The following is a 27,420-nucleotide window of genomic DNA, read 5'->3' as shown; positions in this document are numbered from 1 at the left end:
TAATTGATAATCGCTTTGAAATATATGGACACCTTTTACAGATACGCTGAGAAATATCAACGGAAAACGATTTTTATCATTTCGTTGCGTTTTAATCCTTGTGCGATCGATATGAGATATCGATGGGCGATTCTTTTTTTGCAATTGCCCCAAAAAATGTAAGAAAATGCTATACTGAATCCTTTTTCAATAACCGTGAAATATCGGCGGGAGATATTCTACGTTTTATCGACCGAGCGTCGGTAAGTGCAGGAGCGACGACTTCTTAGTGATTCCTGTAGTCTTTGTCACGGGTCATGGGCGACAATTCCGCTGGAGACCAGCTTTCAAGGGCGAAGCTCTTGACGAATTAGTTAAACCGTGGCAAACATGATTTTTGTCATGCGGAATTTTATTCCGCATTTTGCTATTTTCTTCTGGAATTCAATGTAGAAGCCGTGGCAATTCTTACATTCACAATTGCGAATAACGTATTTATGGGCGCTGTAATTCCTGATTACGGCTCTGTCAGACGCTTTCCATCGGTTTTCGCGCTCGCGGCGCGCAGTCGGCGCTAAGCGACGCCGAGTGACGGATGTGATTGTGTGTCTCCGAGGAGCGGTGCAACATCACCGAGATCGTGGATCGTTCTGTCAGTGTGCTCGCGAGAGAGAGAGAGAAAGAGATGTTCCGTGACAAGGGGACGACAATCGGATGCTGGCTCGTGTGGTGCTGCGTCTTTCTAACGTCTTTCCACGTGGTCAGCGAGGCACCAGCAGTCGACGTTAACGGTATGACGCGATCGCCCTTTCCGTGAACCAGAACGGATAAAATCCGACGGGTTGCGGGGAAGATCAATACAGAGAGAGACCGTCCTCGGCAAACCATCCGCAAAATATTTAAACGATTGAGGCGCGCCGAGAGAGCTTCGCGTGATATTTTTCTTTCAGCTGAATACAAAGTTTAGATTGGTTCTCACTGAATGAGCTAGTAGGCTCTGATCTTCTTAGCCACACCAGCATATAATAATTGCTGCATTCTGCTTTGAAATAAGTATTTCAATGTTATACGAGCATCACACGAATAACAGTTTCTACGCATAAATCACATGCCACCTTTCTTATTTTTATCGCAAACGTTACTGCTTGTGGAACGTTACGATGTGGAATCTTGGAAAGAAAAGGGAAGGATTGAAAAAAACTGCAATAGATTTATTGTTCGCATATAGATGTCTAACATAGATAAAGTTATTTAGTATATAGATAAAATAAAGAGGTCATTTTGATCCTTTCTCAATCTCAAGAGAAATTGATAGACACTTCTCTTAACACCATTGAGTTCCATTTTTATTACGAACGCAACAACTGATTTTGATTACGTTAATTTACAATGAAAAGATGAAATTTGAGGATCAATTCTTTCATTTTTTAAGGATGTACATAAAATTCTGTACTCTTTCTAATATTAATACATATTTTATATCGCAGAATCCTTTCACGTGCTCTTTAGTGACTACTTTTTTCTTATTTCCTTTATTCTTTCATTTATCTTTACTTTTTTCTTATTTCACTTCTACAGATTTGATGCCACCCACGCATTAGCCCATAATAAGAATTTCTTCTTTAGGAAATCTTAAAACTGTGTCAATTGCGTCTCTTTGATCTTTCCGAGAGATGAGCCATAAATTAACTTGCGGAAGAGAGTTAATAATACGCAATTACATATTTTTTTTCTTTTTTTACGAGGGAGGTAGCGAGAAGAGGCAGAGCGAAAGGCATCGTTCATCGACCCTTGGCGACGAGTTTTGGCTCTTTCCTCCTCGAAGCGATACGTATCTGAAATGATTTATTTCGCGAAGTGCACCTCGCATGTTCGCTGATATCAAACTAAAGTACAAGACTTGCATTAAGTAGAACCTAAATTAGATCATTCAATATTCCGACGTATTTTGTAGATTGTCTTTATTTTCTATCGAATAATAATTATTAATATTTTAAAGCGCATAAAATCTTTTGTAATGCTCCCGCATTATCGTTGATATAGAATTAAATAAAAAAACTTTGTCTTAGTGATTTTGATTGGATCTTTATTCGCGACAATCTAATTAATCTAATTAATCATACTTTGGGCACAAATAACGAAATATTTGTCACGAATAAACGTGTTTCAAAGAATGAGGTCATAAAGTTTATCGATGGGAGGCACAATTCCGCAGCATAATTTCAAGCGGCATATTTTTCATCGTGTAATCGAATTTTAATCGTCGCTTAAATAGTTGTAATACTATCTTTTATTTCTACTGTAACGGTGCAAGCAATAGCGTCCGTTATAGTAAAAATAAAAGGTGATTTATGCGTAGAGATGTACACGTGTGGAGATATAAAAGTTTATCGTTAGATCTCAGATGATGTTCGACATCAATGATTACATAGCGTAACAACGATTCACGGAACGTGAACTAATTCTCGTGATCTAATTTTAATTCACGGCGTTCTTTTGGATGCTTTATAAACCGGATCGAGTGTACGGTTCTTATCATTCCATTTCCTGCGTTGCTCGTTATACGAGCTGACACGAAATGTGCTAATTTTGAAATTCCTTAGCATAATTCGTTTTATATCATTGAGAACTTGGCGTAAAATCTTTTCAACTGAGATAATAATTTCTAATTAGTGTATCTTATCGCTAAAGCTAAATATATACATACATTTTTACGCTTATATACAATCTCTTGTAAATTGCTCGCCAAAAAGTGTAATGTTATAATATTGCGCAAAATTTTAAGTAAATCGTTCTCCAGTCTTTAATCGCTTTCTAAAATAAATAATGAAGAGAAGCTCTTCTCCTGGAATTCTCGTGGATTCGGGACGTCGTCTAAAAATATCTCGAGTAGCTTGCGTAAGTGTATCGACAGCTCAGCGATACAAGCATCATGCATGAAAATGCGCGCTCTCGCATGGCGTTAACGCAGCCGGCGTACGTGCTGCGGCTCTCGTGGGCGCTACTTCTCGACGTGACATCACAATGCTCAGGCGTAATGCTGACGAGTCCATCGGCTGTGCAACAATGACGATTTAGCTTTGTCCCGCGACATCCTTAAAACTCCGATGCACAAGAACAATACGTCTTCGGCACCAATGCACAGTTCTCTTTTTTCTTTTCAGATGAAAATTTTGTAATATATTTTCTAACGAGCCTCTTTCATCTGTTAACTGAGGAAGACGAATTCACTCGTTCTTTGCAAATGCCTCTACAATGGGCGAGACGAATTAATTTGTCGTAAAAATTTGAAGATTTCCCATCAGAAATAAGTCATATTCGCGTTTTTTATGGACGAGTTAATTCGTCGATGGTTACTTTTAACTACACGCATGGAGATTATTCTTCATGAAGAAATTGTCCAGTTAAGCAGAAAAGTAATTTCGTGAAATGTGACAATCATACGACGATCAAATTATTATTTGATTTTCCATTTCTAATTGCTGTTTTAGATGTCCTGGTATTTTCCGTCGCCTCCAACGAGACGGATGGCTTTCAAAGGTACTTGAGATCGGTCGAGATTTATGGATTTCGCAAGAACTTGAACGTTCTTGGGCTAGGCGAGCCCTGGAGAGGCGGCGACATGAAGACTGCCGGCGGCGGATACAAAATTAATCTTCTGAAAAAGGCCTTGGCGGATTATCGGAACGACGCAAACAGGATCGTTCTGTTCACCGATAGGTTGGTTACAGCCCAATTTTGCAGGAAGAATATTCCGTGACGCACATACACCTCTTGCTTTCAGTTACGACGTCATATTTCTCGGCGGACTGGCCGCGATCGTCGAGCGATTCCTGGATACCAGCGCGCGAGTCCTATTCTCCGCGGAAGGTTACTGCTGGCCGGACAAATCCTTGGCGGCCAATTATCCGCCTGTGTCGAGGGGCAAGCGATACCTGAACTCCGGAGGTTTCATCGGATACGCGAACGACGTGTACGACATCCTGGACAACACGCCCGTCAAGGATGAAGATGACGATCAATTATTTTACACCACCGCATACCTGCGTGAGGAACTTAGAACGCGGCACAAAATCAAGCTAGATCATAAATCTGAGATATTCCAGAATCTCTTCGGCGCAGTAGGTGAGGACAAGCGAAATCCGCGACCAAGTATATTAGCGTTAAGTTTGGCGCAAAAGGTTTGTCGCATCCGTCAAATAAAGCTAAAAAAAATGAGCAAAATATTCGAGCTGCGCAAACTAAGATTTTTCGCTTCGGACAAAACTTGACAGAAGAATAACGAGATCTTTTGCGCGAAAACATAATATTTTTAATAGCGGCGCATTTAATTTATATCACTTTCGTCGTTTTTTTACAGCCGACGTAGAGCTCAGATTCAAAGGAGAAGAGGCTTATCTCCAGAACATTGTGTACAGCACGATGCCCCTGATACTTCATGGCAACGGCCCTAGCAAGCTGGTCTTCAATTCCTTGGGCAATTATCTGGCTCGCGCTTGGACACCGGACGAGGGATGTTCGGCCTGCTGGGACCGTACCGTCGAGCTCGACAAAACCAAGCCGAATACGTATCCGGTTATCGTAATAGCCGTCTTCATCGAACATCCCACGCCGTTCTTGGAAGAATTCTTTCAAGCTATCTACCGTCAAGCTTATCCGAAATCGAGACTGCATCTATTCATCCACAACAACGTGCCCTATCACGAAAACGTGGTGTACGATTTCTTCGAGAAGGTCAATCAGGAATATGTGAGTGCGAAACAGATATTGCCGAGCGACGGGATCACCGAAGCGGATGCGAGAAAGCTGGCGATGTAAGTATCAGTGAAATTATGCCGTGGCTTAACTAACGGCTGCATTTAATTGACTATTGTTCGTTAAATTAAAAAGAAAAAAAATGCGATTTAATATCGAACCGAGTGAAAAGGCGCGCGCAACACTTGGAGGAATGTTAAAGAGCCGTCTGTTTTCACAGGGAGCATTGCTTTTTGAAGAGGTGTTCCGGATATTTCTCGATCGACGCGGTTGCGCACCTGGACAACGAGCACACGTTGAAGTTGCTGGTGGAGCAGCAGCGAGGAATCGTCGCGCCCTTGCTCATTCGACCGTACAAAGCCTGGAGCAATTTCTGGGGTGCTATAACGGATGACGGATTTTACGCGCGAAGCTTCGACTACATGGAGATAATAAAAAACGAACGCAGGTAAAATGCATACAAATACTCTAATCCTCTATATTTCGCTTGAACGGAACTACGATGACATTGACAACTCAACTTTGGAAGAAAGCAGATTATTATTCTAAATAGATACTGATTTGCACATTGCGGTCCTCGACAGAATTAAGAACAACTTTGAAAATATTAGAACAATTTAGTTTCTTCTTGTCAGTTACAATGAAAATACATATCGCTCTAAGCCGTTTTCTCAAAGTCACAGTCTACCGTTTTATGTCTATCGTAAAAATTTTACACAGTGCTTGATTTACGAGTTTTACCTAATTACGTCTGTCGGGTCTCTCGGATGGTTGCACTAATCGAAAGCGATTGAGAAGTCAGTCTTGAAAGACCGTCGATCGATGCTGTACATGTTGTCGGCTGTGCATTCGTAAACCCCTGCGTCCATTTGAGTGGCGGGATCGATCTCGATTTTCGACTTCACTTTGTCAGGACCAACTTGCCACTCGTGTATCTGCAAAGAATGAGATATCATTTTAATTAAACTGCTTGTATTATCAACTGTAAATGCACAGCTCGACTGTTCACTCTTAAAGAAATGTCTTTGTTAACATTTTTATAACATTGCGTATTGGATGTTTGTCGTAACAGTTTGCACAATTTTTGAGACATTTACGATTTGAGAAATTATTATTATTTATTAAAATTATTATTATTATTAATTTGAGAAAAAATAGTTGTAAGTAAACAACGTCTTTGTTTTAAACTTGATTTCAATATAGCGTAATAAAAGATACTTTTACTCAAATAAAAGTAATTTTAAATTTTTTATAAAAAAGAATAAAAAAGATTTTTGATTATTTTTTTACCGTAAGTTGTAGCTTGCATAAAATGCTTATATTTTTTTTCTTCAATCATCGCAAACGTCTGAAAAATCGTGCTGTTGCAATAAATATCCTAAACTTATTGCATATCGAAAATTCTAAACTGACATGTAGATAATGATGCGTGTAAATCTCAGCGCCATCCTTGAACCATGTAATGTGCGGGCGCGGGTTGCCGCGAGCGACGCAGAGGAAGGCTATTTTGTGTCCCAAGACGTACTCCAGATCGAAATGCGACGCTAACAATATTTTGGCTCCCTGAAAGGATCAGCGGGTCAATCAGTATACCATAATTTTAATCTGTCATCAGAAAGACACGCGACAGTGGAAAAAGTTCTTGGGAATTCTGTCTACATACGTTGTTATTGTTGTAATACTGATCACTTTCCGGATCACGGTACTTTCCGGTAATGGGCAATCCAATCTGCACGCGAGACTTACTTCTGCTCCTTCCTCGTCCTCTTCGGCCGAGCGTCTCTTGACAATTAAGCAGTATTATACCCAGCAGGATTAAGAGCACCATGAAGCGTGACATGATAATCTGACGAAAGTAGAACGTTAAAGACAAGATTAAGTAATATAACGCCGCGCCGTGTGCCTGCAGATATTGCATTGCACGTCCGAAAATATCTACATCGGAGCGACGTGATCCAAGTGATCACACCAAGTTAAATTCCCAAAATTACGAGCTAACGAAAGAAAGCGCAAGAACGTTGTGAAATGCCGAAATCTCGTGCTCGGCGTATATTTATTCGAGTAAGAGCACTGCAAGTACTCACTGTATGCAGCAGCGTTCGTCGATCACACGGAACTCCGATACAACTGACAGTCACCTACTCATTACTCCCCTAGTATCCTCTCGTATCTATTACAGACTTATATGCAGATATACTGTCGGGCTATATACATGTGGACTGGTTATTTCTTTGCAGCAATGTGATCTCACTATCAATTTCTATCAAATCTGCAGACCGCTCATCCATTAATTTAGCCGTATCCATCCCTTTCGGATGATTCGACGCAGCCTACGATTTCTCGTCATTTTCAAATTAATTGTAATCTAACAAGGCACGTTCGCAACAACATATTTAATTAAATTGCCTGAGAATGTTACGTCGTTAAAATTGAAATTTAGGAAAATGGAAAAAGTTAAAAGAGAGTGAGAAGGAAATAAGCGTGGCTGTAGTTTAACACTCGTGCAGATAATTTATTTCGCAAAATATTCGTGCAAACTGTTTATCAATGCATCACGCATTGTCGCGTTGTTCGCTGGTGGCAATGCAGCAAAGCATACCCTTCCATGACACTTTCGCGCGGCACAATTGCCTTGTTAAATTCGCGGTGATGAACCATTTTCGATATATTCCTCGCGCCATATACACGTCATCCTTATAATAGTCAATCATGCTTTAACGAATAAGAACTGGGGGAACTTGCAAATTTGTATTCATATCTTTACACTATCTCATTGACAATCCAAATGGAAGATCTGTTTTGCTCACGTTAAGGGGAAAAAAGGCGAGCTATTTTATAACGCACAAAGTGTTGTTTGCGCTGCTAAAATTGAATTTCGCATTACTGATGCCTCCGTCGTAAAGATTGCCACGTGAAAAGCCGGCGAGAAACTGCTCGGTCAGCATTTTATCAATTGTCCGTGTGAATTCGACTGATCTGTTAAAACGTAAAATTTTTATTTGCACACTTCCCATTAAAGCTATTAACAATTAAGAACTAGTAATACGACTGCTGGTTAAACAGAAATGTATCAAGAGATAAATCGTTAATAATAGTGCTGTCTATTATTGACAAAGTATTATAGGTTCTACTATGCGATCGCAGCTACAGTCGGAAAATGCGTTTAATACGAGATCATAACGTAATCCGTTCTAAAGCCTCGTCGATCGACGGAGTACTGATTATCCGCCTGACATTCGTAGTAACCCGCGTCCTTCTGCGTGGCAGGATCTATCTCCATTTTCGATTTTATCGTGTCGTTATTAAACCACTCGTGTACCTGCCGGTTTGAATAGTCTCAGTCTTTTCACGATTATCCAACAAAAGATGCGTTTTTTAACAGCGAATTTCTTTTATGGCAAGTAAATCTCTCTTAATAATGGAAGAATGAAATACCTACCTGGAAGAATTGATGATGGTAGAGCTCGATGCCGTCCTTGAGCCAAGTGATTTCCGGTCTCGGGAAACCGGTGGCCATGCAGAAGAACGTGATCTTTCTGCCCAGCATGTAATCCAGCTCGAAGTGGGACGCCTTCACGATCTTGGCACCCTAAAAAAATCCGCCGAGCGACGTCACTAAGTGTGTCCCGGACTCCGTTTGTCGCGCACATCTCTGTCAACTCACATCCTTGTTCTCGTAATAGCGCGCACTGGCAGGATTTCGGTTGGGTATCAGGATGGGTAACCGCGAGTTGTACACCCTTCCTCGGGGACGGCCTCTCCCTCTACCTATGCCCTTTGCCGCTTCTGTGCTCATCATCAGAGCCGTTAATAAGAACAAATAGAGCAGCCGGCATTTCGTCATTTGATCTGCGACCAGAGAAACTTGACTGAGCTGATGTGACGGGGACGGTAGTTGCGCGGGCGAACCTTCGCGGGCACTTTATATACGTTTCGCACTATCTATCATCTATCTATCGCACTTGATACGTCTGTGAGAAATTCGATGATGAGATCAATCAATGAGCCGCGTTCCGCGAATAATAACGCACGCGGCGATCCGCAATGCGATAATGAGTAATCGCGCGCGACGCAATAATTCATCGGCGTGCATGAATTTCTATCCGGATATCCTTACCGTAGTTTTGAGGAACTCGGCTGACCCCTGAGATGCAGAATGTATTACCCGAGACCGGATCCGCTGGATTCTACCGCCTAAAATACGAATGGGCCACCCGACGCGCCACGGGCACACGTAGTTACACGCTGGTGTGACAGAGTTATGAATCTCAATTGGATAATTATGCATAACCCATTGCCAAGTGTGTTCATCGGCCAATCGCGGCTACCACAGTGATCACCTTACAAAACACTTAAGCGACGACCTCTGGAAAACAACGCGACGTGCACCCCGCTCGCCGTAGGCGCAAACAAGCGCGTCTGCTCTCAACCTCCGCTCCGTTCCGACGTGCGCCCTTTCTCAACTGCGCTCTTACGCAGTTCGTCGAATCACGTTCACGTTTGTTTCAGGGGACTGTGGAACGTGCCGTTCGTCAGTAACTGCTACCTGATCAACGCGACCATCATAGCGAACAAGGCGACGCGGCCGACTTACGAGGACGGCGACTTGGACACGGAGATGGCGTTTGCCCGCGGAAACCGGCAGAGAGGCCTCTTTATGTACGTCAGTAACAGGCTCGAATTCGGTCACCTCGTCAATCCCGATACTTACGACATCCGGCTCACCTATCCGGACATGTATCAGATCATGGACAACAAGCTGGACTGGGAGAAGAGATACATTCACTCCAATTACAGCGAAAACTTTAATCCCGATAAAAAGCCGATACAAGTAAATAATCGAATTATCCAGTTGATTGAAAAATCTAGTTTTTTTTTTTTTTTTTAGGAAATTCAAAGACGAGTCTTAGTTTTACACATAAAACTTGTCTTCGAAAACTTTCTTGAAAAAAAAGAAACTTGTGCTTGTTTAATATACAACTTTGTTGCTCGCAGCCGTGCCCCGACGTTTATTGGTTCCCCATTGCTACTCTGCGATTCACTAAGGAGCTTATAGGAATCGTCGAGACTTTCGGACAATGGTCCGACGGATCCAATCAGGTAAGTTGACGCTCTTCTGCACGGTGAGTCTCTTTCAACAGTCGGTTGATTTTAGTATATAAACTTGGTAACTGAGAATCTTTGTATTGCAACAACTTTCTCGGCAGGATCCACGCTTGTCGGGTGGTTACGAAAATGTGCCGACCCGCGACATTCATATGAATCAGATTCAGTATGAGCAACAGTGGTTGTACTTCTTGAAAGAATTCGCTAAGCCCTTGCAAGAGCTCGTCTTCACCGGCTACTATCACGACGTAAGACTCACTTGTGTATGATGATTTTTCCAGGATTCCCGATTGGACACCGGATACGAAGCGGTACCAACTCGTGATATTCACATGAACCAAGTCGGTCTCGAGGATGCCTGGTTAAAATTTCTCAATGATTATGTCAGTCCCTTGCAACAGCATGTCTTTACAGGATACGAGGACAACGTAAGACTCTGAAATCTGGGTTTACGGAAGGTTTATGGCCCTAATACGCACAGATTTACACACAATGATACATATGCATCCCTTCAGTGCACAGGGTTTGGATGAAATTCGAGGGTTGATCAGTTGAGCAAGATTTCTATCATTCCATTTACAGTGTAAAAGCTGTAAAAGTGAAAATGTGTATAAAATGGAGGGAACCTTGCTTGTTGATCAACTCTTGTAAGTGGTTAGAGGTGTACCGCTTCGTAACGGATGATGGGAGGATTCCTGCTTTATTCCAAATACTTTTAGAACCATGTTGTAAATTATCTTATTTCGAATCACTATACCATAATTGCCGCATTATTCCAAATATTGTACATTTTAGAATTATATCGATGAAACCTTCTGTTTCGGATGTTACATTAATGTTGTGTCTCCAGCCGCCGCGGTCGCTCATGAATTTCGTCGTGAGGTATCGCCCGGACGAGCAGCCGTCCTTGAGACCGCATCACGACTCCTCGACCTACACCATCAACATCGCCTTGAATCAAGCGGGGGTGGATTACGAGGGCGGCGGATGCAGGTTCATCCGATACAACTGCTCCGTCACCGATACGAAGCCAGGTTGGATGCTAATGCATCCTGGAAGACTAACGCACTATCACGAAGGGCTGCGAGTGACTGCGGGCACACGTTATATCATGATCTCCTTCGTCGATCCGTGATAAGGCTCGCTGCAAATCGATAAATCGTCGGATTGTTACTGTATCGAAAATACAGACATACGTATTAAGAACGGAAAATGTTAAAAATGGCGGAGGAACAGCGCAAGATGTCAAAGAGAAATATAAATCTATATGGAAGTGTTCATTGTTATGGTCTAGATACGTCAATTACCGCTGGTGGACTCAGTGTATTTAACAAAAGAAGCTGCTTAATTGATGTATTATTTTTCTACTTTAATGTAAATGCACGGCCGATCGTGTTTCATATCTAGTAATCGCAAATTTATATTTAAAAAAAATAAAATAAAATTGTAATATATGCTATTGCAATAATCACATTCGTTAATATTTGAGCATACTGGTTGGGGGAAACGAATCAATGTTTTCAGCAATAAATGTCGTTAAAACGTGGTGAGTATATCGTTTCATTTTTCTTCGTGTTCTTATAATCATGGTCGAAAGAAGAAGGGTTAAATCAACATTTTTGGTTTTGATTCTTCATTGTATCTATACAATTCTTCAATATGTTACAACACTAGGAACGTTCACAGGATAAATAATTAAAAGCAGCGTCACCGAATAGCAAATTTTCAAAAATCGCTTTTAATTACATCCCTGCACATTTATTTACACAGTAGAAAACCTCAGAGTTGATCGCGATGGTACATGTCACATGTGCAAAACTAACATAATTAAAGCCATGTTGTTTTCACTATGGAATAAGTACTCATTGAATCAGCTTGTTACACGAGTTTCAATACAGACTTTTTTTAACCGTTCGTTATATTGCTTTCTCATCTCTCGTAAAATTGTCCAGAATACAGTAGTGTAACATCCATCAAAGTTAATCTTAAAGCACTTTTGGTTTTTAACCGCTTTATTTTTTTTTAGCGCCACTTGTATTTATACGTTTTAATTTTTGAGTGCTACGTAATTTCTTTTAGTAATTTAGAATGTGTAGCGTAAGTAAGAAGCGAGCGAACGCAACACGTTTGGTCATCGCAAAACGTTTCTCTCATACGTGTTCTCTAACCACATTAGATATTTTGGTAATCACGAATGCTATAAATTTAAATTCACAATAACGTTTAATTTAACTAAGTCTTATTTACAGTTTTGTTCGATCCATAGAAAAAAATGATTATACATAGATATATATATATATATCTCTCTCTCTTTTCAGAAACCAGCCCGTTTTAATTCGTTTAACTGGTGCGCCAGTTTCTCTTCCTTAGTTCGTCTCGCTTGACCTAGCTTTCGGCACTCGATATACGTGCTGAGAAAGCGCTCGACGTCGATCTTCCGGTTGAGAAAATCTTCTGCGATCTTCTCGCTCTCTTCGTGGCTCTCGTCCGCCGCTTGTCTCAAACACTCTTTTATGTGATCCGGCGTGAAAACCTCGGACAGCTTGTTGTATCGTTGTATGAGATGATCATATCTGGCTTTTAGCACCGCCACAGTTTTCACCTTGTCTGCTACGTCGGCTTGTAACTGCTTCAGTTCCGGTTCTTTGGTTGCGTTAGTTTCTACAAAAAAAGATACAAGTTAATCATTAATCAAAGCAAATATTAGATGAATAGTGTAGACTGAAGAAAATAATTTATATATACGTGTGTGTGTGTGTGTGTGTGCTATATAATTTCAATATTCCATAATAAAAATATTCTTTACCGGCAGTTTTTTCAACCCAATCCATAGCATCCTCAACAGCTGCGTTTATGTCTTTAATTTGGGAATGTTTTTCCAGGAAATCGTCTAGCCTATCTTCATCTTCGCTAAGCCTCTTCAATTCCTCGTTAGTCAAATTATTTAACTCGGGAAATATTATACTCTGGGGTGCATTTGTCTGCGATTGATTTGGTAACGGCTGCTGATAATTTGCGTTCGTGTAATGCGAATTCATGTAAGAGCTGTGCTGATTCGAGGTGTACTGCATAGGTGTGGCATTGTGCAGAACACTGTTTCTTGAACTTGTAACATACGCCGAGTGGTGTGTCGTGCCGAATGATTTTGAATTCGAGACATATGTGTGACCGGAGTTTGTATAATTATAATTATAAATGCACGTGTTTGCACTGGAGGACGACAAGTGTGGAAACTGTGTATTGTAATACGAATTGAACGACGTAGACGGAATTTCGGTAGGATATTGCTGAAGCGAATAAGACGGCGAGTTTCTTCCCTGAGAGTCTGCAATCATATATGAAAAGTATCTGATTATGCTGAGATTCGACTAAATGAGTAAAGTGACATCTACCTCTGTGAGATTTTGTAGAGCCAGGTGAAATATCTTCCAACAATTGTGGTGGATTTTTGCTGAACTCTCTGATAATAGCTTGAACAACTCGACCAAGATCACTATGTACTGAAAACTGACATAAACAATAGCGAAACAATTATGTATCCTTAGAAACAAAAATAGAATAAAAAATAAATGTAAATATGTATCAAATAAAAAAATAATATTACTTACATTAAGTAATCCCGGTGCACTAGTGATTTCGCTGTGTTCATTGCACCAGGGATGACTTATCGGTGGGGAAACTCGAAGCACTGGCTTCTCCAATGGAAAATTCTGTGATAAAGAAACCATAATAGCCATTCGATTCTCACCAGCTTGAAATTCCACTTGATAGTCCACATTTTCTCTGAGCTCTACTACACTGTAAAATGTTATTACACATATTATGCCATTATTGCGAAACACATTAAAAATGACAGTGGCTTTGAACTAGTATTAATTTCTTATTTCAACCCAATTATCTCCTCGCTGTTATGAAATATTCAATCAAAGTATGACGTATACGTGATTTAAGACAATGACGCAGATACAAATTAGGAAAAAAAAATCTCAATAGCGATTATATCGTTAGCGGAAATTTTAATCCCTTTAACATGTCTAGAAACATCACCGTGAAGACAAGCGTGGCGATCAAACGTGGATGAGCGTTCGTGAGCAGTACAAGTGAAAATTATGCACAAATATAATTCAACTGAGGTTAACAAGAGATTACAATGAGAGGTTTGAGCATTACTCTTACTTGTCATTAAAGATTTTTAGAGTGTCGATTTGTCGTTTGCGTTTAACTGCGACATTCTCATTTTCCCCACGGAATATTCGTGATATCATTTAAGAGCCTGGATTTTTGATAAATCATCCGCTTGGTCAGTCGATCTCTCTGTCAAAGCAACCATATAGCAGAACAGCTGTTTTAACCTCGTTGCACTTCACGTAAAAGAACGGAAGGGCTCTTGATCGGATTCAACGCGAAAAGCCCACTCTGACTAGTAGCACTGTCAAATGGCGCTACTGTCATCTTCCTGGCATACGGAGATTCACGTCAATGGCTACCAATGACATATATAAATATGCAGATCAAGAACATTTATTCACTTTAGCATGCAGAAAATGAAGCTAGAAATTAGTTTTTTATAACTGAAAGAAGTAATTGATTTGTAAGACCACATCTCACTTTTACTGCATCTCAATTGTGTCAAACGTGTTTATTGTTTACAATTATGACCACGGACGCCTTATCGCGTCCAATAGTTTTTATCGCCATCTAGCGACAGAAGGTTGTAAGCATTTCCTTTATCGCTAATGATAATTATTTAATAGCTTCAATTATTGGATAATCATACGTGGATATGTTTTATTTACATAATTATATATACATCGATTTTTTCAGGTAAATGAAGTAACCTATGTAAAAAATATACATAGTATTACATGTTATTCTGTAACATAATATACATAATATTTTGAAATGTACGTCTCACACATACTACACATACTAATAAGGAAAGTGACGCAAGTGTCCGCCTCTGATTTTGACGGGCTTCAAATATGTGTAGAGTAGCTAAAAATAAAAGACATGTATTTTTTATACGTGTTCAATCGCATGTTTAAGGAATAAAATAACCCTTATCCGAAATATCTTTTAAAATTTTAACGATATTCCCTTATAATCAAATACATTGCGTTAGCTTGTATTTGTAGAGGTTGTTTCAACCCCTAACATGCGATGGAGCACGTATAAAAAACTACGTATCTCTTATTTTTAGTTATTCTATAACATATTTAAAGCCATCAAAATCGGGACAGTAGCGTCACTTTCCTTGTTAGCTAGAGTTTGTTATAATATCCTTAAAATATATAATGATTTAAAATACTAGAATTTCTTGTTTTGAGTGTGTAGTTTCTTGAGCAACAAGGTGATCCTCCTTTGCGCACTTAACGATTTAGTAGACTTATGATCTTTTCAGCGTCAGACATTGAAGTGACAAACCTGTGAACCAATTTACAATAATCAATTGTGATCATAAATACTAAGATATTAACTTAATATTATATCCCAGAAAACATTATGCCCATAAATATCTAGCAACTCACGTACAAAAATGGCTCATACTGCGCACACCAAATTTTATCCCAGTGCGTTGTCATAGCGGTAACAAAATGCTAGCACACTTGCAAAACGCTTGCACTTTGCGAGCAATACACGACTTATACACGACTAAACATATCCCACGAGCAAAATTCAGGCAAATTGCTACACAAATTATTTGCATAAGACGCGCAAACTTTGCGCGCAAGAATTGTTATTTGGGATGATGCATCCCACACGGAACATAATATCCAATAGACGTCCATATAATCTCCATAACTTCATACTACATCTATCTCTACGATGGATATTGGATAGGTTTCTATTAGAAATCCATATTATTTCCATGATAAATGACGATATAAATCCGTCATAAATGTCTATTAGACATCTGTTATCAATGTTTGATAGAAGTATCAGTATCCATAGTAACGACTATTGTTAGGGCATCGTTGATGTCAAACGTTTCAGCTGATCATTCAGTCATCTTCAGTGCTAATATTACAAATCTGTTTAGTAGAAAGATTGTGGTTTCAATTCGTCATTAATAAAATTATTTGGAAGTAAAGTCACAAATGTGATTGCGAGATAGTCTTGTTTATGTAGGTGTTAACAGAGTGTCACCATGTTCTCGACTGTCTCACAGTTCTCGACTGTCTCACAGTCGTGACATTCTGTTAACACCTACATAAACAAGACTATCTCGCAATCATATTTGTGACTTTACTTCCAAATAATTTTATTAATGACGAATTGAAACTACAATTCATCAAAGCTCTATGAAATATCTATGGAACATCTATGATTGCTCCATATAATATCTATGAATATATTTAATGGATGTCGAATGGAGGTACGTAATGCGGAACTGTGGATGTCTAGTAGACATTTATAGGAGATTACATAGACATCTAATAGAGGTTTCGAATCTCCATGATGGACATCTAGTGGATATCCATTAGAGCTTTTTGTTCCGTGTGGGAGTATACTCACACAATTATCAAATCCATTTTTAAAAACAGATATTTACAAACATGTATATACGTCAATAATAAATAATTATCTCTTAAAAAAAATACATAGAATACAGAATACTTTTTAGAAAATATGGCAATTGCATTACAATTGACAACAATCTCATTAATACTTACGGTACAAAGGATTGATATATAGAACAAAAAAATATTCGCGTAGAGCATTGTGTATACATATGCTATCTGAAAAAACACCAGCAATCACAAAGTGCATATGTATATGCCGTCTTAACCTATAAATTTGGCAAACCGAGCTGATAGCATCTATTTCGCATTGTATTATCGAAAGAATTAATTTTGTTTTTGTAATTAATTGATAATATCTTTCAAATTAATTACTTTCAAATTAATTGATAATATCTTTCAAATTAATTACTTGAAATAAATGACAATTCTGGCCTTATCAAACGTGCTAAACTCTTTCTTTTCACATGACACTTGTTCACTGCACTTTTCCATGAGAGATTGACAATCTCGATAATCGACCCTTGCGCAAGTGATCTCCCGAAGGATTCCGACCAAATTCCGACACAGGCCGACCGCTACTGCCACGCAATCTATACAGGTGATTCAGGTCATTGCCCTTTCTACATGACTGAATCAAGGTCATAACAATATTAATAACAACTCCGCATTCCACGCGGTGCATCTTCAGTCTATTTATAGACGGCACAGGTGCCGAATTTTCAAAACGCTATAACTCAGCGAAAAATTGACGTAGCGACATGGGATAAAAACGGATATTCTCAGTTTTTATGCTGCACATGTTTCTGTACACTGCACATGTTTATGTACACTGCACACTGTCAGATAAAATTAAGATATTTTATATATCCGAATTATTTGAATAGTTCAAAGTAAAAAAATAATATAATCTACACTATTTTACGAGTATTGCACCTTACGAATGTACTAACAAGTGTTTTTTTTTCAGGTGTAAAAACAATTAAAATGCATTTTTAATTTAAAAATATTTTTATTGTTTATTTAATTTCCTTAATTTGAGAAAATAATCAACTTAACTTAATCATAATTGTATTAATTTTGTATTAACCAAACCAAAGAATTACCACTAATTAAATGTAATTTAGTTTTATTTAAACTCCTTTGCTTTAATTTCTAAGAAAGAGACCTCGTCTGCAATTCTCACCCTTAAGATTTGCACTGGTTCTGTCCCTGGCAATTGAGATCTCTATTTCACATCAATAAGGGAACCACCGAACGGCAATACTAAACAACGGTGTGAAAACGACCTTTCCAATTGTTGACTCGTTTTTCAGAGTTCTAAATAAACCGTTCAGGTCACTGGAAATCTCAAGTTACAGAAATCAGACCCATAAAATCTGACCAGTGAGTCACAAGTGTTACGATCCTCTCGTGGCTTTCCTAAATTAGGACGTAACACGTTACTATTTATTATTATTCGTATTTACAATTTTTTAAAATACAAACCGGTGTAATTTAAACCAGTTATTAATTCTTGCATTGTCGTGTAAGAACGCTTATCGGTCAAGCTCATCACCTTAGGAACGCTGACGGTTTATTGTGTTTACTGAGTGATATGTCGTGTTTATTTTATTACACGTGTTGGAATAAAGTCGTCAAAGCTTATCGCTTCGGTGGCATGGTCTTGATCTAAACAATTATTAATTGTAAAAATTGTTGTTTATATGCATGAATAGAGACATGCGGTGTGAGAAACAATTTGCTGCAGTGTAGCAATAACAATTAGATTAATGCAAAAGCTTGAATAATAAAGATGAAAAAAGAGTTGTGTGTGTACCGGAAGCGCGATAAGCGCGACAAGCGAGAATTGGGGAGTATTGATAAAAAAATGAAATGCAATGGAATTATTATAGCTTGTTCTTTTCTTTGTAATATTTATTGTAAATTAATTTTGTATTTGTTGTCAAGTATCTGCTTGTTTTACTGAACATTGTAAGCGTGTATTGTTAAAACTACATATCTTTAAAGGTGTTAACATTGTTTTAGGTAAATTTTGTTTGCACTTGTGTATACAGAATGCTTACGATTATATGAGTGTGGAAGGCACAAATCGGTCCGAACGGACTTTGAGCGGTCAAAGATTAGCTTGAGACAGAGTACAGAGCGGTCTTCTCCCTATATGACGTACAGTATTATCGGGTCGTTGATAAATCTCGGTAGTCCTGCCGGGAGGAACATTCACGCGTCAGTCAATTTGAGTATCCGAGTCGGTTTACACATTTCAGTCAGTTTGAAGATCTCGTAGGAGACCGGGGCATATTAGCAAAAAGGCGAACAACAAACGGTTCGAAGATGTCTTTCGAAATGATGACCGCTCCACCCGGGCCAGAGGCTAGAGCACTGGCCGTGAAAGAACTGAGAGAGACCGAGGAGAATGTGAAAAAAGGTATCGAGACCTTAAGGAAGCTAGTCGAAGGTTAGTGAAATTGTTGTTATTTTGCCTATTAATTCTGAAGAGGATAACATTTTGAAAGTCTTTATTTCGAATTTACATTTTGCATTCAATTTATTGCTTTTTAATCTTTCAATAGCATACAGTATCTTACTGTAGCCACTTCCAATTCTAGTTTGAAACACTTTGATTTACTGTAATTATATATTAAATATTTTTATAATTTTACAAATATGTGGTACCTTTTTGAAACTTTAAACTAAATGTGTAAATTTCTTCGGAATTTTTTGTAAATATCGAAAAAATATGTTGCTATAGAATTAAATATTGTAAAAAGTATTTCCTGTTTAAATTATTGTATTTCGTAATATTTTTTAATTTATCTTACCTGAAAAATGGATTCTATTGGATAATACATATTCTTATGAAATAAATTCTTTTTTAATTAATTATTAATTAATTATTATTAATTATTAATTATTAAATTGTTAGCTATTAATTTAATATATAAATTATTTAATTGACTATATACTTTATTCTAAATAAAAAATTTTTTATATCGAATTTTCTGGATTCTGAAATTTATTTAAAGTATAATATTATTATTAAAAAAAAACTAAAAATTAAAATGTCTAGACTGAGAGAGAGACATAATTAAAGCGTCCATTCCATGTATTCTAAAAACTGTGAATAGATTTGTATTTTGCATAACAAATAGTGATATATTATTCTATAAATTACAGAATATAATGTTTTACATTTTCGAATTTTGTGATATCTGAAAGATTTGTATTAACACATGTTACATTTTAATTTTTTTTATTCCGTACGCTATTATTTAGTTTTTATTGTAGTGCCAGTTGTCGAAAATTCGATTAACAATTTCTAAATAAATTAGCAACAGAATAGATGCCATTATAGTTCTTTTAGACAGTTTTGTATAAAATAAAAATTAATTTTAATTTAAACTTGAATTTAAGTTTTCTTTTATATGTTAGACCGTTTAAGAATAAAAAAATTTTTATGATAATTACGCTTTGATATTAATTATCATTTGGACGGTACATTTGCTGAATAGATGCATTGGAAGATGTCGAGGTCACGTTGTGACATTCCGATAATAATTGCTTTTTCCATGCTTTATCGTTCTTCGCTTCGACTGCTTGCACAGCACATTTAATTTATATTCTTAGAATTAAAAAAACTGAACTTCCTTAAAAGTGATGTTATTTTCTAAATAAAATTACTTATTGTACTTTATTGTCACACATATACATCTCAATTCTTCGAATTTTAAAATGATTTAAAGTCTAGAATTGCTTAGAATTATATATTAACGTTAAAGAGACAAAATGTACAGTGAAAAAATATAAAAAGAGAGATAAAAAATTAATATCGTTTTACACATATCACGTTTTGCATTACGATGCAACTAAGATATTTACCAAAGAGTATATGCTTAATATGCATTATAAATTTTATATAACAAGTGCTATTAATGTAAATTGTAAATGTTGCTATAAGAAATAATCCGAAGTGGGAGATTTGGAAAAAATACTTCTCGCAAACATCTTACATGCGCGCCGTGCGTAGATAAAGAAATCGTAGATAACGCGATCAATCGACAGGCCAAGTGTATCTTGATCACTGAACAAAGAGCAAAAGGTGCACACATGATATCGAATATATCTCATTTGAGCACAATGTTAAGAGTCTTTTGAATTTTGAACGATGGAGCATTTTCTCAAGAGTTCTAAAGACTCAGGATTTATTTTTAAAAATAAACGGGATATCTCGAGATTACAAGAACAGAATTTCAGATAATCAAATGGAAGTCGCATAAATCGCTTATCGTGCAATAAATTCGCTTACACGCGATAATATAATTACGCGATGAACCAAGGTGCACTTATTTTGTACGGCAATTGGATAATTTTACATCTCGTCTCCTTTCTCTCTCTCTCTCTCTCTCTCTCTCTCGCTACGCAAATACAGCGGCGTGATCTGCGCTTCTATCAAGAGCTCGCGCATTTGTCATTGTTTTGCAAATCTGTTTTTGGCAGCAAACTCGTCCGTCATTCATTTCCGTTGTCGGCATTACGCATTCCGTGTCGCTTTACATAAACGACCCGCATATCCATTCCGCTCGTAACAGAATGAATAGCGATCCTCGCCATTTCCTTAATAAGGAGCGTGGTGATTTTTTTGAGAACGTAATCGTGACCTCGCACGCAAAGTCGCTCCGAAGCAAATCCGACTTTTTTTTGCACTGTCGAAATGGACAAAGGATATGCGTGGATTTGTCTGTTGACAAGAACTACGCAAATAAGCGTATTTCATGCCTTTAGAGAGATTAATAGTCGCGTGAAGCAGAATCGTTTACTTATTGTTATTCCTCTCGTCATTAATTTTCATCGAATGGAAATCTGCACATTACTAACTTCGTTGATTACGATAGCACAATTAACTGTGTACCTTGGTCGAGTAGCACATTTCGATAACGTGACAAGACGATACAAAGTCCGATGATTCTGTCGGATATGAAGAATATCAGCTGGCTCAATGAATCATTATTATTGTTGAGAAAATAAGTGTACTCACGTACGGCTATTCATAACGTTTACGCGCGCTTGTTAAGATCTCATTAAAATGACGAATAATGATTTGTAGTTAGATATCGAAGAAATCATAATGTATATTGAATACTATAAGTCGATTTTCTATGTATCTGTTCGTGCAAAAAGATGTTTGTACAATCGATAGACACGCAATGTTTGAAAGCAAACACGCAATGCTCTGAAATATAAATACTATGAATAATACTTCGAAAAGTTTTTAGTTTTAAAGTTTGAAATGTAGAGCAACATTCCAAAAAAATTATAATCCCGAAATTTAAAATATTAGGATAATATTACTAAATGTTATATAAATTTCGGAATCATGATTTTTCGGGAGCTTGTCCTATATTTCAAATTTTAGGATGCTCTTATCGCATATATTGAAACTGTACAATCTTCCATTTTTTGCAAGAAGCATATAAATTACAAAATAAAAAATCATGAACAACTCTTAACTTTTAAATCAACCGGAATGAATAAGAAGTTAATTGATTGCACAAAGCAAGAACAAATAATGTTTCCTATCGCTCGCGTTTTTGTGATTATTTGTGTATCATCGATATCGTCAAAATTATTAACTTTCCAAATCTTCTGTTTCAGAGGACAAAACGCTTTACTTTTGCACCGATGATAATTTTCTTCTCATTTTTTTGCGACCATGCAAATTTTATCCGGAGAGCGCGCTGGAGCTTATGAAGCGCATTGCGGACTTTAAGGAAAAGAACTCGATCCTGCTGCAGGATTTGATGCCGAGCGATGAGAAAGAGGCTCTCACGCAGCACAATATCGTTAATGTATTGAAAACGAGAGATCATAAAAACCGTAGAGTGCTGTTCATGAACTGCGGCAAAAAGTGGGATCCATCAAAAGTCACGAGCGACCAGATTTTCCGAATGCTTTATCTTATTCATGAAATGGCCATACAGGAACCGGAAACGCAGGTATTAATTGAATATCACATTTACATAGTCTTTACATAGCAAAAAATTAATACATTTATTCTGGCTTATATCCAGAGATATAAATCTATCAAACGTTAGGTTAGGTAAGAAAAAGTGCAATTTAGCTTGAAGCGAATATTTCTTTTAAACTTTTCCATTGATAAATCTTTGCCTATGTAAATATTTAAATCGTAAATATTGTTATGTATAGTGAGCAGTAATAGCAATGTTGCATAATTATTGAATTTCATGCGCGATACATCGCAATCAGCAAAATTTATTTAACTCGAGCCTGCGAAGAAAGGTTGCAAATCATAAAAACAAGTTCACAGAGTGATGACATTATTATGATTATTTCTTATAAAAATATCCTATAAAAATTTTCACTGGTTTTAATTTCGGCGGCAGATATAAATACGTAATTGCACTTTGCTCATCCGATAAGCGCATAATCCAATAATAAGCAGAGAAAATTTATGACGTTAACATTTATTTTTCCGTTGGAATCAGACGCACCGTTGAAATTGTTAATTAGCTTTTCTCAGCTATATTTTATTAAGCAATTTATTACTTCTTTTAATAACATTAATAATATTTTGCTAATTATAATCATTTTTTGTATTAATCCATTTACAAGTGTTCAATTTATTCTTTCTCTCAGATATTCGGTTCCGTCGTCATAATGGACTTTGATGGACTTTCAATGAAACAAGTTATGGGGCTAACACCTGCTTTTAGCATGCGCCTCCTGAGTTTCATACAAGATGCAATGCCACTGCGCTTGAAGGAGGTTTGTATTTGTGTATTCAATTTGTATCAAGTTCGTATCAAATTGTGAAATACAGGCGCCGCGGAAGTATTTTTCATCTGAGGGGGCAAAATTTATAAAGAGGATACATAATACATTCATAATATATATATATATGTAACTCCATTCAAACACCATAAAATAGGCACTCAGTGAGTAGTATAAATGTGCGAAAAGTATGCACAGATTTTTTGCTCTAATTAACTTAATACGCTCAATTTTCTTCGTTATATAGTGTACTTTAATTGAACGAGTAAATAGTCAAAAAAAAAAAGGAAAAACAAAAAGAAAGGAAAAATGAAAAGAAAAGAAAAATAACTCATTTTTCCACCTTTGACGTAAATATTTGATGCTCAATATTTTTGATCATGAAATACTTGAAGAAAACAGAAAAATTTTAGGCGGATGTAGCCCCCCCCCCCACCCCGAATTATCTCTGGGTGGGCGGTCGCCCCCTCTGCCCCCCCCAGTTCCGCGGCGCCTGGTAAAATACTAATTACATTAATATTAATATTTAATTGAATATTAAATAAAATTCTTTTATAAAATTATTTTTATGAAGCACATTATTGTTTCCAATTAATTAACTATGCCATTGCTTAAATATTAGATTTTATTTGTCTAATGTTTTTTTATAGGTACATGTCGTAAAACAACCATTTTTGTTTAATATGGTCTGGCAAATGTTCAAGCCATTCGTCAAGGAAAAGTTGAAGAAGCGTATGTTTTTCCACGGTACCAAGATGTCTTCCCTTCACTCTCACATTCCGCCAAGTCATTTGCCGAAAAATTACGACGGTCAGCTGCCAGAAATAGATTATGGCAGTGTCGATTGGTATCCAACATTAATCTCTAACGAGGAGAAAATCAAAGGTGAGATAAAATTGTAAGAAGATATCTCGATTCAAATTATCAATGATATTTTGGTATCCCTCACTTCATTCGAGATAGATCGTGATGGAAGAAAGGAATTAGTATTTTTAGAGATAATAAGAATAACATTCTGATAAACAGTTTTCTGCTATTGTTGAACATGCTAGATAATTTGATATTTGCACGAGATTACAGCGATTGAACACTCTTCTCAGAAGTGTAAAATAAATTTATACACATATGAAGAGTCAATGTTTGAAATTTTATACAGATATTTTAATTTTAATATGCATTTTGTCATGCATATTATTACATTTGTTTTTAAATGTGAATTGTTTTACACTAATTATCACTAATTCATCTTTTATTTCTTTCCTTAATAGAGTGGAACTCGTACGGACGCCGCAAGAATTAATAAACCAAATGTTCACCGAATAGTCGTCCTGGTAGAGTAACGTTATTAAATATTTTTTATAATGCAATAGACTTTAGAAAAAAAATATAAATAAATATATGAATTAAATAAACCATAAAAAATCAATATCTAATAAAGGACATTTTTGTTAAACATCCAAAAAATGTAAAATTACAAAAAACAGATTTGTTTCATTTATCGCGATTTTTTCATACAAAGTATTAATTAATTAGCGTTGCTAATAAATTATTGAGATGAACCGTCTCACACTGTAATTTCATCTCTTTTGGATCGAATCTATTTTTCTACACGTATATATTTTACACATGCCCAATCTTTTTTGAACAAAATTGTATCGCGTATTTATATAGTACGACAATTATATTAATTGTAAAAAGAATCGCAAGGATTAATAAACTACAGTGTAATAGGTAATTATTCTCTCTTAAAATATAATATCTGAATATAATGATCAATGCTTTTATACACATAAAGAATTTTGAATTTTAGAAAATTAATTTTTTATTTTATATAATAGTTGATAAAATGTGTAATACGTATTTGTGTATACAATGTGTATACATTTTACAATATAAATGTGCAAATTCTTTAAGCAAAATTACGTTGAACAATTCTATTAATTATATGAAAAATATTATTGTGATTAATAAATTGCGAAAATTAGCTTAATATTACTTAATAAGAAACATTTTATATTTTATAAATTTGAAATGTTGAATTATATACATTAGCGGGAGATATCTTACACATAGAATTTGAAACATATTCCGTATGTCATACTTTGTCAAGTAAACTATTTTTTAATATTTTGTAATATAACATTATAATGTGTATATGCTTGTGATATATAATATATTCAATATTACAACTGTAATGCGTTCTAAATTAATACAAAAATGGAAGTATCTCTATTATCAAATTATGCAGTGATTATATCACACATATTTTCAATAATTTACTGCGCGCGTGCGCCCCCTAATTTTAGTCGATAAGTGTTGTATTGCATTGAAAAAAATCGCTTTTTTTTTTAGAAATTTCCGCAAGATAGCGGAATACACATGTATCTTATGGTCTGCGACAATGAGTATTGTATTAAAGTTTCAAGGCAATATCGAGATGGCCGTAAACGAAACCGAGCCGACAATTTTTTGCTTGCACTTTCCAAGCATGCACGGCGTGTAAAAAAATCTAAGAAAGGTTTCATTACACAAAAGTTGGAAATTTCTTTTTTAGATTGAGTGGCGATTTTTGATCGACGATCGTTGTTGCCGAGATATCGAGAGTTAAAGGAAAAATGGTCCTTTTTACTTTAAACCCTTATGTCTCCGTAACCAATAATCGCACAATGTTTTAAAACAAAGCATTTTAAAACTAAGACTTTGCTCTATCAAATGCATTTATTGCGTTTTCTTTAAATCGTTATTTTCTATATTATTAAACCAAATAAAAAACAGGTAAAAATTAGCGATTTTTTGCTTTTACCTTCAAATCTAAAAAATTATTATGGAAAATAATAATAAAAATTATATAACAATAAGATTGGTACTTTTTCTTTAAACTTTAAGTATCACAAATACTGAAAAAAATCGTCAAAATGTTGCGATTGTTTTTTCGTAGTGATTTAATGCGTCGATGCGTACAAAAAATTACTAAATTAGAAGATTTCCATTAGAAAACGCTAACGTAATAATATTATGGATCTGCTTTTTCTTTTTGTTGAGTTGTTCTGTGTTTATAAATTAAAATCAGATAAAAAGAAATAATTAAATTCGGCCAAATGCATTTGAAAATAGAGATTTGGAGCTTTAAAATGCCTTCCTTAGAAAATTGATATGACTTTTTGTTACAAAGTTACAGCCGTTTAAAAGTTGCCTTTTTTATAATCAAAAGTCAAATAATCCTTTAACTCTTTTGAAGAGTATAGATTTACATTTACATAAAAGTTGAAAAAACAAAATTGATATTATCAACGTTAATTATTAGTTACATTTCTTACAAAAAATTTTCTTTATCACAAAGAAGGCACTTCCTCCGAACAACGTATTTCGTTTCATTTGTAGATAGGACAAATTTCCTTTTTGCATTTTTGCTCTTTGAAGTTTTATGTCGAACAAATTTTGTTTTTTTTTTCTCATACAGATTTGACGATATCAGGGTTTAATCTAACAATAAAAAATTAAACAAGTACGTGTACGTTCAGTATTTTCTATCAGAAAAATTCTTCGATTCCAAAGGTTTTAATGTTAACAGTCTCTCTAAATTTGTTATCATAATCTCAATGTCTGATATCCGATATTATTTGATAATATTTATTTGGTCTTCGCCGTCTATTCGCGCAAAGGGAAGATCGTAGGATCGTAAGATCGTGGGACATAACAGTCTGATTAGTTTAAAATATTCATTGGTAGACTTTAACATCCGGTTTAAAATTAATTGCTTAATTTGAATTGGAAAACACTGGATAGTGTCTAGATCTGTATTTCATTATATTTTTATAATAAGTATTCCTATATAAGACGTTATGATAAATAATTCTATAATAAATTGTATTATAGTAAATTTTGATAAGGTTCAAATGATATCGCATGAAATGCGAGAGTATGTCTATTAAACTAACACAAATTATTTCCGTGCTATTGTAATTGTAATTTTTTCTTAAAAATTGTAATAAAAATTGAAATTTTTTCTTAATCAAAATCTAAGCTCTTGAATTTTGAATCATAACAAAATTTTACAAAAAAATAAACATACAAAAATTTCTTTAAGTAGTTATGTAGTTATATTGGTTGTGGCTTTGTATTTTTCCACGCTACTTAAACAACGTGGTCATATGTAACATTATATAATAATATTTAACACAAATAATTCTAAATTTTACTTTATTTTAAAGTCATGCTTATGTAAAAGTGGGGAAAACGGTAGGTAGCGTCTTGATCGCGCTACCTGAAT

The 27,420-nt window shown here is 36.0% G+C and overlaps 4 protein-coding genes across 6 annotated transcripts; 2 read left to right on the top strand and 2 right to left on the bottom strand.

Annotated features, from left to right (window-relative positions):
- The first annotated feature begins 363 nt into the window (after positions 1–363).
- Plod (procollagen lysyl hydroxylase) lies at positions 364–11,386 on the top strand. 2 transcript variants are annotated; one of them, XM_012377942.2, is made up of 9 exons: positions 364–770; positions 3,471–3,699; positions 3,764–4,104; positions 4,340–4,793; positions 4,955–5,182; positions 9,244–9,565; positions 9,730–9,834; positions 10,122–10,268; positions 10,691–11,386. In XM_012377942.2, the coding sequence occupies exons 1-9, from the start codon at positions 665–667 to the stop codon at positions 10,973–10,975; spliced, it is 2,217 nt and encodes a 738-aa protein (XP_012233365.2). In that variant the 5' UTR covers positions 364–664; the 3' UTR covers positions 10,976–11,386. The 2 variants fall into 2 exon arrangements, with proteins under 2 accessions (XP_012233365.2, XP_012233364.2); XM_012377941.2 differs by lacking the exon at positions 10,122–10,268 and adding an exon at positions 9,942–10,088 and having other exon boundaries at positions 371–770; positions 10,691–11,308.
- LOC105678523 (immunoglobulin domain-containing protein oig-4) lies at positions 5,332–9,191 on the bottom strand. 2 transcript variants are annotated; one of them, XM_067358907.1, is made up of 6 exons: positions 8,852–9,191; positions 8,399–8,583; positions 8,174–8,323; positions 6,398–6,580; positions 6,148–6,297; positions 5,332–5,669 (listed from the first exon to the last, which is right to left on the bottom strand). In XM_067358907.1, exons 2-6 carry the CDS (start codon positions 8,576–8,578, stop codon positions 5,511–5,513), a joined length of 822 nt encoding a protein of 273 aa, XP_067215008.1. In that variant the 5' UTR covers positions 8,579–8,583; positions 8,852–9,191; the 3' UTR covers positions 5,332–5,510. The 2 variants fall into 2 exon arrangements, with proteins under 2 accessions (XP_067215008.1, XP_012233370.1); XM_012377947.2 differs by lacking the exons at positions 8,174–8,323; positions 8,399–8,583; positions 8,852–9,191 and adding an exon at positions 6,819–7,901.
- A 169-nt stretch (positions 11,387–11,555) lies between the features above and the next one.
- Positions 11,556–14,476, bottom strand: Vsp37A (Vacuolar protein sorting 37A). The gene is made up of 5 exons (XM_012377943.2): positions 14,017–14,476; positions 13,449–13,638; positions 13,233–13,347; positions 12,647–13,165; positions 11,556–12,501 (listed from the first exon to the last, which is right to left on the bottom strand). Exons 1-5 carry the CDS (start codon positions 14,103–14,105, stop codon positions 12,155–12,157), a joined length of 1,260 nt encoding a protein of 419 aa, XP_012233366.1. The 5' UTR covers positions 14,106–14,476; the 3' UTR covers positions 11,556–12,154.
- A 4,064-nt stretch (positions 14,477–18,540) lies between these two features.
- On the top strand, positions 18,541–25,603 carry LOC105678543 (clavesin-1). The gene is made up of 5 exons (XM_012377998.2): positions 18,541–18,819; positions 22,014–22,354; positions 23,016–23,144; positions 23,801–24,035; positions 24,419–25,603. Exons 1-5 carry the CDS (start codon positions 18,696–18,698, stop codon positions 24,448–24,450), a joined length of 861 nt encoding a protein of 286 aa, XP_012233421.1. The 5' UTR covers positions 18,541–18,695; the 3' UTR covers positions 24,451–25,603.
- Positions 25,604–27,420: the final 1,817 nt, after the last annotated feature.

This window comes from Linepithema humile, chromosome 7, assembly GCF_040581485.1.
Source record: "Linepithema humile isolate Giens D197 chromosome 7, Lhum_UNIL_v1.0, whole genome shotgun sequence".
NCBI classification, from domain to species: Eukaryota; Metazoa; Arthropoda; class Insecta; order Hymenoptera; family Formicidae; genus Linepithema; species Linepithema humile.
Note: the sequence above shows the minus strand (reverse complement) of the source record. Positions and strands in the feature narration are given on the sequence as shown.